Below are 11,720 nucleotides of genomic sequence, written 5' to 3' on the forward strand. Positions count from 1 at the left end.
CTGTACATTGGTGTGGCATGCAGCTGAGTATAATGTATTTGGAATTAAAATTTGCAATGCCAAATTTGAGGTCATGTTTCTTTAACCAGAAATTTAATGTCTTTTTGTTCTAGGTGAGAGGTGGTAATGAGTAGTGATGAGTGAACTCCACGCAGTTTGGTTCGCCATGAGTCCAACAAAATCATGGAAATGTTCTGGAACTGCATTGAAATCAGTGCAGAAGGAGAAAATTAACTAGTTTTGAACAGATTATAATGGTGATATGGTTTTTTAAATGTCCCTGAGGGCTAAGGAACCATCTGCCACCTATGTTGGACCGATTATTGTGTCCAAAAATGTGACCTGAGCTGTGACGCAACAGTGCTAACTACTGTGCCACAGTGTCTCAAACAACAAAAGACTTGGATGAAACAAATGCCACAAACAAAATACAACAAATGGCCAGAAGCTAGCATCATTGTGATCTCAGAGTTCCAATCTTGGGACACATGTTGGCCATGCCTTGAAGCAGCCACATTGGACTGGCCTATTTACATTGTTTGAAGTTGTGACACTGGCCGCAACTTTCCATGTATCTCTGTAGATGCTTTGCACTTTTTCCTTCCATCAAGGAAGAAGAAACGCCTTGTAAATAGTAATAATTTTTTTGTCATTATTATTTAATGGGGGTTCATTCTGACACAAGAAGCAGGAGGGTGAGACATCCAAGACATTTAGCTGGGCCAGACATTTTCAGTGGCCAGTAAACAGCAGGTAATAACACATTTTAAACCAAACATAAGTGAATATATTGAAAAACAAGCAATGTTTATTAATTATAATAATAAGAATAATTCTTTACATTTATATAGCACTTTTCTTACTACTCAAAGTGCTCTCCATTCATTTCCTTTTTAAATTTGGTCACATCTGACATAGGCACATCAGAAAATGCATAACAAAACAATAAAAAGCTATAACTGAACAGAATCTGAGGTAGTAGCAACACTTTTTTCCATTTGTGAAATAAAAAAAAATTAATATTTTGGTCATACAGTATATGATCCAGGCACATCACAATGTGCATGTAAAAGAATTAAAAAGAACTATCAATACTATCAAAGCTATCAGTGCACAAACACATAACAAGTGATAACAGTAACTAACACACATGAATACAAAGTCTACTGCACACTGAGGGAACATAAGTTTGTTTTATCACCGCATATGTGATTAGGCATGGCTTTGTTACACATCCCTCATTATGTTGATATTGAGATGTGTCTTGCTACTGCATGGGCTATAGGGGGTGAAGTCTTGGGGGAAAGCACTTTATGAGGGCTCAGGGCACTTCCCAATAGAGAGCTGCGTGACGGTCAGGGTGAGAGGGGAGCAAATGATAAAAGAACGGGAAGATGCAGAAAAGAGGAAGGATGCTTTTTTTTTTTTAATTTGTTTTAGAGGTGTCCCAGTGACCCAGACAAGGAGCAATAGGGCACCGTTTATAGCGCAGCACACCAAATAAAAAGCCAGTCTGCATTTTTAAGATTAATTCGGAGAAGTAGCTCCTGTGTATCTTAGTCATCACAGTATCATAGACTACTACCCCCACTTCCAGACACACAACAACACGCTTGCAATGTGGGTTGAATGTTGCTAGGCTACGCTGAGCATTGCATTCATGGTCTGTACTAATGTAGGAATTTATTTAGGAATTGCTGAAGGCATATGAAATGTGTTTTTCTCATATTTTCTCTGTGTTTTTGCCGGGAACATGGTCTGGGCCACTCTGAGGTTGCTTCTGGGCCGCACGTGGCCCGTGTGCTGCAATTTGAATAGGCTGGCTTTAAAGGTTGTTTTGAGATCATAGCTAGGCACATGGCTAATTATGCATGCAAATTAGCCATGCAGTGCTGCATTAAATATCTTGTTGCACTACTCATAATATTCTCAATATGGTCAGCTAATGCTTTTTTCTTAACCTTTATGGTCTTGTGACCCAGTTTTGCCTTTTTAAATTCATTGATGTCCCACTAGTAGCCAATGCAAACCACCTCCTTGGTGAAACAAGTGTGATCAGTAGAGTGGCAGATGGGTAGATCTCCCTTGGTAAAATGAGTGCCATTGGAAGAGTAGGGGGTGGGGTGCCGCTTCATGAAACAAGCTCAATTAGAAAACGGGAAGCATATTGTGTGGCACTGTCTGTCACTAAGGTTGGTTGAGAAATACTGAGCTAATGTTCCCTTCAAATGAAAATATTTTTTAATACATGCAAGATGGAAATTAGGCTAGAGTACTACTCGGGACATGATGGCAACAATCTTATAATAGGCCTTCGAAAAAGATAGCAAATGGCTGCTAAATTTCTGTGATGTCATTCTGGCCTTGTAAAGCATCACAGTGTGATGGAGAAACAATGTTAACCTAAGTCAATCCAAGGCCAATTTCTAGGAAAATACTGAGAAAAACACTGATAAATTTTGACGCTCAACACTAGTAATGAGTGAAAGTATAAGTGATCATGAACTTGGTCAAGAAACTGTTGTAATTTATTATGGTGGTGAAGAGTGTTGTCATGAAGCTTTCAGTTTACCCTTTCAATTTACTGTATAGCCCTATCTTTCATTAGATTAGTCCCATCTTCACATGAGCACTGGGCTGCTTGTCCGGATCTTGAGAAATCATTTGAAATTTTAGATGCACAGTTAGGATATCTAGGGGCCACCTACAGTATTTTAGGAAGAATACCAAGCTTTTCCACTGGAGGGATTATATCTGTCTTCTCTTTTAGAAGCAATTGAAAATGCCCTAAGAGAAGCCAAAGAAGCTGCTGAAAATAGGGTAGCTTAGTCTATCCATTTCATCATGTTGTTACCTCAAACCTCAACAGGATAAGCAGAGTGAAGGTTAAGTGTTCTCTCAGTTTGATTTTTGTCTGTATAGAATTTGTATTTATTTCCCATTCACAAAACATTTCTATTGTTGGATGATAACTCCCATTATAAGTGACAATGGTTGTGCACATAAATCTTGCAGAGACTAGTATATCATTCTGCTTCCTGCATTGTACATAAAGATGGAGTGATTCCTGTTGATTTGATTTCAGTTCCCATAAATTCAAAAATGCATTCACCTTCAGAAAGGCCTGTAAATCTACAAATAGATTTCAGCCTGAAACTTTAGTTATTTTCCACCTGCCTCTGAGAGAAAGGGGAATAGTAAGATCCCACCATCAAAGAAAGAAAGCAATATTTACTAAATATTTTAGTAAATAAAGACAAAGGAAAATAACAGAACAATTCCTAAGTACCTACAATTTCCAAACATAAGGCCCCCAGAACAAAATAACAAGTAAGGCAAAGAATATAAATAATGAATAAACAAGGGAATTGGAGAAAAGTACAAAATTCATAAAAATGGAAAACATAAAATAACAAAACACATTCCTGATTTTGATTCCACAGAAGAGAAAATGAATGAATGGATGATTAGTAATGACAAAAAAGCTTCACAACTCACCTGAGAAAAAGTAAAATACAACAGTATATATCTTCTTATGATGACTCTTTAGAGACATTTTTTCAGAGAAATGCATGCATACACAAACACAGCTTGAGTATTCATTTGGTTCTTTTGGATTCTGCAGTAGAAGCTATAATTAGCCAAAAATATTAGTTATTGCAAGTAGACAAACATAAAAGTATAGCCTTATTTTTGACAAACACAGAAAATTAGGTACAGTAATTCAGAAAGAGCCAAAAAAGATTGTAATGGCATAAATGTTTTCTTTAGGTTTTCTGTAATTATGTGAATGATTTAAAAAGTGGGATTTTGCACAGCAAGCTGTTTGTAGAAGCTGTATCGGGTTTATAGTTTTTTAAATGGTTAATCTTTTCCACTGACCTTTTACAGTTGAACTCGGTCTACTCCTCTATTCATTGTAGTCTGTGCAAGTGTGAAGCTCATTGATACACTCCTTTCTAAATGTTCTATTGTACACATGTCATAATATACAAGGGTGTAATCTGTATGTAGATGAACTGAAATTATCTAGAAATAGAACCATTCTCCTCACTCACATGCTTAGATCAAACTCCATTTCACATCATTTCTATTAATTTTAATTGAATATGAGCAAAGCATTCATACTGAAATCCTATCCATAAATGGGATTTTTTAAAGCAAAATTTAAAAAATGAGGTCCTACCAGAATAATAATATGGCATTATGTAGAAATAGAAAACTATTTTCTTTTATGCAACCTATAATAAGGATAGGTGTCTTGCGTTAATATATGACAACAGGTTGACCCTGTGTAGCTGGGTGTGGATATCAGTCTGCCATGTAATGGACTGGCTCACCCTGCTGGATTAGTTCCTACCTTGTACCTGATGCTGCTGGGATAATATCTTGACCCACAACCCTGAAATTAAATAAGCAGGTACAGAAAATGGATGAGTTGATAGTGTTCCTTGCTGTGTGTAGTTCACGTTCATTTCCCAAATATCCTGAACAATTTTGGCTTATCTCTACAAATTCTTTAATACATCAACTTTCGTGCTAGTTACAAGCTACTTTAGTGTAGTAAGTGTCTAGTAAGCCCACAGCAAAAAAAACCAAAACAAAACTGTGTCCCTATGTTTGAGATGACTGTTTGAACTGTGCATTTAACTTTCTTCAGACTTACTTTATTCTGACCCCTGGGTGGGGAGAGAACTTAAGAGTAGCCTGCCTTGCCAGTTTCTGACCATACGCTTTTCATTTTGTCCTTTGAAATTGTAGCATTAGAAGTCCACCTTTAATCGTATGATTTGCAACTGTATATACAATCACAACTGGAGCCACCACCAGCTCAAGCAAATGTCAAGCAGTATATGAAGGAGACGAGATAGACCGCATGCTTCTGCTCTATCTATCCCTCTAATAATGTAAGTTCTCTCATTTTTTCTGGAACTGACAAAAGTTTCTTATGTCTACCCAGCACCCCTGGGGTATTTGAGTCGAGGCTCATAAGAAAAGAGTGGGATATCTCTAACTCTGTGCTTGATCTCTGTTTACATTATGTAATTCTTACCCTTTACTTACATCTGACCATGAGTCGCCTACCTCTATCTATCTGTTTTGCAGTCTCCTCCAATGCCAATTTGTACAGTGCACATGTGTCTTTTTAAAGCACATCTGAGCAAGTTCCTCTTGTTTTCTTTTACAACACAGGCTTGCTACTTCTTTTTTTGCCTGCTACCTTGCTGTCTCCTGCTTGAATTCACTTTATTCAAAATTGAGGTTCTGCTTGAGCTAGTTATTCTCATAAATGTACGGTAGCTTTCCAGGTAGCTTCCTTGAGTGCATTCAGACATCTGTCTAGACTGGTGATGCTTTGGACTCTTTAAGTTATTTCAGACTGTGATTGTGGAAAATATTTCCAGATTCCATCATACACTGATATACAGACTGTGATTTATTGTATTAATGCCTGCATTTGAAGATACTTGTATCACTTAAGAATTTTTCCTGCTTAAAAGCCAGTAGGAAAATAACAGCTAATCCATTCCTAAAGAAAAAATGTAATATATATCATTGCTGTATTTTGTTGATTAAAGCTTTTTATGCATGTAAATTGTTTTTCTGCTGAGATTTCTGTTATGGCTTCTTCAGTCTTCTAACAAAAGTTTTCACAGATTTGTCTGTAAAATTGTAGGTCATCTTCTTAGTCTCCTCGGGTCTAATGCGCAGATAATGATAAAAAGATGTATATTAAAATGTTATCTATGTGTTATCCACATCAGTTGTGTGAGCATCAGAAGTTAACTGTCTTTTAAAAAATAAATGGCCCTGCTTAAAGTGAAATATAATGCTTTGCTGCAATCTCAAAACAATTCCAATCTGGGTTCATATCTTTTGAGAAGGTCAAAATTTGCTCCAACCATTTCAAGTTCAAAGCTACTGTTTGTGTGAGAGCTGAAAGAGGATCTTTAGCCTGAGTAAAGAGATTGGAAAAAAGACTGACTCATTTAAAAGAAGAAAAAAAAAGTTAATTCCTTCTATGTAATGGATGTAATGACAACATACACACCTGCTCTTTCACTAAAGCTGTACTTCTTGACGTTAGCCTTGATGGATTTCGGGTGTTTCAAGTGTTAATTCTAACAGATTGTATAATGCCTTTAACTGAACTTATAGAACAGATAAGAAATTCTTAATGAGTAGCACATATTCTGTGTCATATCACCCAATGTGATTAACACTTTAAAAACAAAAACAATTTAGAATATATGAGAAAACCCTTTCATTGCTTCTTATAAAATGAGACTGGAGTAAATGCATGAATCCACAAATAGGAAGAAAAAAAGGTAACGGTTATTTCTATGCTGAAAAGAAAAGAAGGTAAAAAGTAAAATTTTGATTGATTGTGGAACCCACTTTTACACATCCTATGAAGGCCCTGAAGACACAGTAGCGTATTTGTTCTCTTCTTTTCTTTATAGAATATGAATAACCTTTGTCTTTTTTCATCAATATACATGCTGAACAATATAAAAAAGTACAATATCATATATTAGAAATGCAATTATTCATAACAGATTTTAAATATTCATCCATCTTCTAAGTAAGCTGAAGACTGTGAAAAGCTGAAAATATCCATCTTTATCCATAATTTTTTTCCTGTTCTAGCAGTTGTTATCAGAATATAAGTTTTTAATATGTCATTGTGCTGTGTGCAAATATTTTAAATCTGCTTTTCTTATGTGTAAAGCTAACACAAGGCCAGATTTAGCACACAGGGGTTCATCATTTAGAACTGCTAGGCAAGCATTAGAAGGCAAGAAAAGGACAACTACGAAAATGGGCACTGTACTATTTCTGTGTGACAAAAAAGTGACTTCTTTCCCTTGTTTGTGGGGTCCTGCACATGGAGAAAGAGTATAAAACCTTGGAACATTGCCTGGCACACCTTTGAAGCCGATGGACGGATGGGAGATAATATCATCCGATCCTGGAAAGCCTCCCAGTGCAGCAACAAAAATGGCAGACTGTTTACATCGAACTCCCACTTCGGTAATAGTCTTGTCATGGCTTCATTCATCTATTATGCTGCGTAAATCGTCATTAAAGAAAGCTAAGTTATTTCTCCTATGTGATTTCTTACCGCTGTATCACTAAGGGAGGGGTATCGCCTTTTTACATTATATCTATATAGTTTCGGGATATGTAACATGCCGCAATTAAAAAAGAACTTATTCCAACCAGGGAGCTAGTGCCCCCTGCTAGATAGAGCAGTATGTGGTACAAGACATGACCAGCTGTGGATTGTGGACACTGACACACACTGAATCCTTCTAGTTAACCAAATCCTTAACATGCGTCTCTAAGTTGGTCAAAACCACGTGAATATAGGTGCTTGCATTTCAGTACCACCAGTTATAGACTGGCGCTATGCTTGGGGTTGTTGCTTGTAGAAACCCTCACTCTGAATTAGGTTTAAGTGAATTTGATCATGAATGAGGAGGAGGAGGAGGATGTTGGGAACATGTGTTGCCACACCCACCACATGGATTAAGATTTGAGTGCAGCCGTGCAACAGGTGACAGCTCAGTACCACACTGAACAGTGTGAGGTGTTTTTTTTTTTTTTTTTTAACAGTGGCTGGAGTGCCAATTCTGCCACCAGCCCCAAGTTGTCCCTGCAAGTTGGATAAATGGATGTGTAATTAAACGTACTACATTTTTAATATGTATGAGCAAAACTTGAGCACTGTGAACACAAGGGAGGATGTGCAAATTCCATTTAGACAGTGTCTGTGCTAGAATTTGAACCCAGTCTCCCAAAGGAGAGGCAGCAATAGTGACTTTGCAGGACTGGTGCTGTACTAAGCTGACAATGTGGTGTAATGGCTAAGGTACTGGACTTCAAAACACAAGGTTGAAGGCAAAATTCCTGACTGTGTGACCCAGAGCTAATCACTTATTCTGCCTGTGCTCCCACTGCAAATAGTGTGTATCAACTGTAGTGAATACTCATCTTGTAAGTCACCTTTGGTAAAGGGATTACTCAGCTATACAACAATAATAAAAGAATATCTGCAGTATATAGCTAGAAAACAAGTTCAATAGAAATTGACAAAGTTAAAGTAAATACACAGATCAAACACAATTACATGCAGAATAATTGTTAGTGTTAAGGAAACTCTTACAGTGTTACATTAATTCACAAATAATGCTTCCATATACACACTTTAAGAGTTACTTTGGCCCTAGCAATTACGCTGTGCAGTAAATAACACAATGAAAACACATTATCGATATTTTGTGATTGAGGGTAGCACAGCACCACAGGGTTCAAGGCCTGTGTTTGAAAATGTGCATGTTTCTGTATCTTCATGGGTTTTCTCTTCTTGTCCCCATTATTCAAATAAAAATAAATTGAACATGGGGTCTGTGATAATCTGGAGGCCTATCTGGGGTTGAGTTCTGCCTTTTGTCCAGTGCTGCTGGAATAGACTCGCCCCGCACTACCACTTGAACTAGATTATCTTTGTTTGAGAATGTTATTTTCTGTTTAGCATGATGAGAGTCCAAACTGAAAAATTAAAAGAATGATTTGCAACTGCTGTAAGACAACTGGATGGGTGATTTTGGGGAATCCCTGTCAACAGATTCTTCACATTTTATGTATTATTATAAAACAGATTTCTTTCTTTCTTAATTTTTATTTGCTTTATAAGATTTATTTGCTTCTTAATTAACACTGCTGCCATTTTGTTTTCAAGCAAACATTTATTAAGCTGGTTACTGTTATATGTTATAGTACAAGGGGGAAAAAAAGACAATTGTATAGAAAGAGATGTAATTTATTTAGAATAATTTGTATAACTTTAAAGAAATAAACGTGACCTGAATGGACATCCTTCTATGTACACAACACATGCAGATTGATGTTTTTTTTTATAATTAGGGGGTCATAAACCTCAAACCCTGTCATTCTTGGCGCTTTTTTAATTAATAGCCAGTTACTGCTTTTTTTTTTAGTTAAAAAGCAGTAACTGGCTATTAATTAAGAAACTGCCAAGAATGACAGGATTTGAGGTCAGGGTTTGCTAAAGCTGTTGCCTTTATTTTAAATGTCAAAACCTAAAAATGATTTTTTCCATAAAGTGCTGCCAGTTAACAGTAAGTAGTGTACAGCTGCCTGTCAAAAACATTTAGACGATATTCTCATAAAAAACACACACAAAATAAACAATAAGCCTGCTCTATAAGGGTGAGTGCACTGCTAGGAACTAAGCAGGGGTCTCATACTCAGTTCCCAGAGGACTATGGTGGCTTTAGGTTTTCTCTGCAAAACAAATTTAGAATCGGAAGACAAGTGGTCACAGTTACCTTGCTTATTTTATGTGTCCCTTTAGCAGCAGTAATTGGAAATTATTTAAGAATGAAAACCTGCAGCCTTTATAGCCCACCAGTAACAGAAATCCATGTTTTATATAGTTATTTCAAAAGTAATATAGAAAGCATTAAGTAGTCACATTAGACTAAATGCTGAAATTATACATTAATTTTTGTAGTTAAGCAGGGATTTTAAATAAAAATGTAAAATAAGAAAGTTTGTCTTAAGGTACAGTTATGCTATGAGACAATGTAAAGGTCATTAATTAATATAAAGACCATGACATTCTACTATGCATGAAACAGAAATAAATAAAAGCATACCTGTCGTCGTTACAGCAGTGCCTCTCTGTTTGGTGGTGCTATGTGTATGTGGCGGCAAAAGGGGGCCTGAGGATTAAGGGGAGTGGTAGAGGCACCATGGAACAGGTTTACTCACACAAACATGGAAACAAGAGACGGCTTTAAATTCTGACATTTCCTCTTTCTAACAATACAGATACGTAGGCAACAACTTTATCTGTTGAGGTAATGCACTTAGAGGAAAGTGTTGGGGGAAATGAATATGAGCCAGGTACATTTTGCCAGATTCTCTCAAGCTTGATTTAAAAGCTGCTTCCAGCCATATAACTGGGGCAAAGGTTGCCCGGTGCCAATGTACATTTTTAGGTATGCCTATATATTGGAGATTTTATCCCCATTTTCTTTCAGTCTGAATTATTTGACAAATGGGCTCAAGATGATGTTGAAAGGCAGTTAGAGTTAGTCAGTGTCATCTTCAATATGTCCCAGTTGTAAATGGTGGTGGTTCTTATTGTTCTGAATTACAAGTTTCTTGTTCCATCTCATCCAGGATTCTCCTTTAAAATAATATATTGTTTTATATACTTGGAACCATATCAGGATTTGCTAAAAATTTGTATGGAAAGACAAACCTGAATAAACAGTGAAGGGTTGGGTATTGTGGGACATGCAAACATTGGCTTTCCTGAAGTAAATGATCTAATGTGACTTACAAAAACACGGCTTATACTGTCACTCTGCTGCTGGTAGCCTGCATTGCTTACACCCAAAAGGACGGATCCAATGACTCACAAGGCTTTTGACAAATGTCACTGTATTTAAAATAAAACAATCTACTTGGAAAAACACAAATATGGAACATATATCAAGTAGTCTACTACACTTTTTTTATTATTCTAAGCAAGTTTATTTTATTTTAAGCCTGTGACATTAATCATTTATTGTTCCAGATTTATGCTGTTTCTGTCACTCACAAGTATGGCTTTTGAATAGAATAATACCTTTAGGTATTTGGATAATAGAATCAAAGAATCATTAGTCTGTAATCCATCTCCTGATGAGGTTAGTTCCTCCAATTCAAAATTGCTTGAAAGATTTATGTAAACAGCACATCTGATATTATATTGTTCATGTTTGATTGGCAATTGTTACCCTAGGTCTTGAAAGTATAAAATTGCCCTTATATATTTAAAGGCAACTTCATATTTGTGAATAAATGTTAATTTGATCAAATTTTAGAAATGTCTAATACTGCACTATAGTTAATTGAAACTTATAGAAGCTGACATATATTTTAGAATTGAATACAGTAATCCCTCGCTATATTGCGCTTCGCCTTTCGCGGCTTCACTCCATCGCGGATTTTATATGTAAGCATATTTAAATATATATCGCGGATTTTTCGCTGCTTCGCGGGTTTCTGCGGACAATGGGTCTTTTAATTTCTGGTACATGCTTCCTCAGTTGGTTTGCCCAGTTGATTTCATACAAGGGACGCTATTGGCAGATGGCTGAGAAGCTACCCAACTTACTTTTCTTTCTCTCTCTCTTGCGCTGACTATCTGTGATCCTGACGTAGGGAGTGTGAGCAGGGGGGCTGTTCGCAAACCTAGACGATACGGACGCTCGTCTAAAAATGCTGAAAGATTATCTTCATGTTGCTACCTTCTGTGTGCAGCTTTTAAGTATGCTGCACGGTGCTTCGCATACTTAAAAGCTCAAAGGGCACGTATTGATTTTTTTTATCTGTCTCTCTCTGTCTCTCTCTCTCTCTGTGCTCCTGACGGAGGGGGTGTGAGCTGCCGCCTTCAACAGCTTTGTGCCGCGGTGCTTTGCATAATTACAAGCCAAACAGCCCTATTGAATTGTTTGCTCCTTTGAAGAGGAAGATATGTTTGCATTCTTTTCATTGTGAGACAGAACTGTCATCTCTGTCTTGTCATGGAGCACAGTTTAAACTTTTGAAAAAGAGACAAATGTTTGTTTGCAGTGTTTGAATAACGTTCCTGTCTCTCTACAACCTCCTGTGTTTCTGCGCAAATCTGTGACCCAAGC

General features: G+C 36.8%; 1 protein-coding gene across 3 annotated transcripts in view; it reads right to left on the minus strand.

The window, feature by feature from the left end:
- The window catches only part of LOC127526682 (cadherin-related family member 4-like), a 109,093-nt gene extending 99,335 nt beyond the window's left edge, over positions 1-9,758 (minus strand). For all 3 annotated transcript variants that reach the window (XM_051922815.1, XM_051922811.1, XM_051922822.1), the window contains exons 1-2: positions 9,687-9,758; positions 3,499-3,619 (exon numbers count right to left, since the gene is read on the minus strand). In XM_051922815.1, the coding sequence (XP_051778775.1) occupies positions 3,499-3,574 (76 nt within the window). In that variant the 5' untranslated portion in view covers positions 3,575-3,619; positions 9,687-9,758. The remainder of the gene's footprint in view (positions 1-3,498; positions 3,620-9,686) is intronic.
- Positions 9,759-11,720: the final 1,962 nt, after the last annotated feature.

This window comes from Erpetoichthys calabaricus, chromosome 1, assembly GCF_900747795.2.
Source record: "Erpetoichthys calabaricus chromosome 1, fErpCal1.3, whole genome shotgun sequence".
Taxonomy (NCBI): Eukaryota; Metazoa; Chordata; class Cladistia; order Polypteriformes; family Polypteridae; genus Erpetoichthys; species Erpetoichthys calabaricus.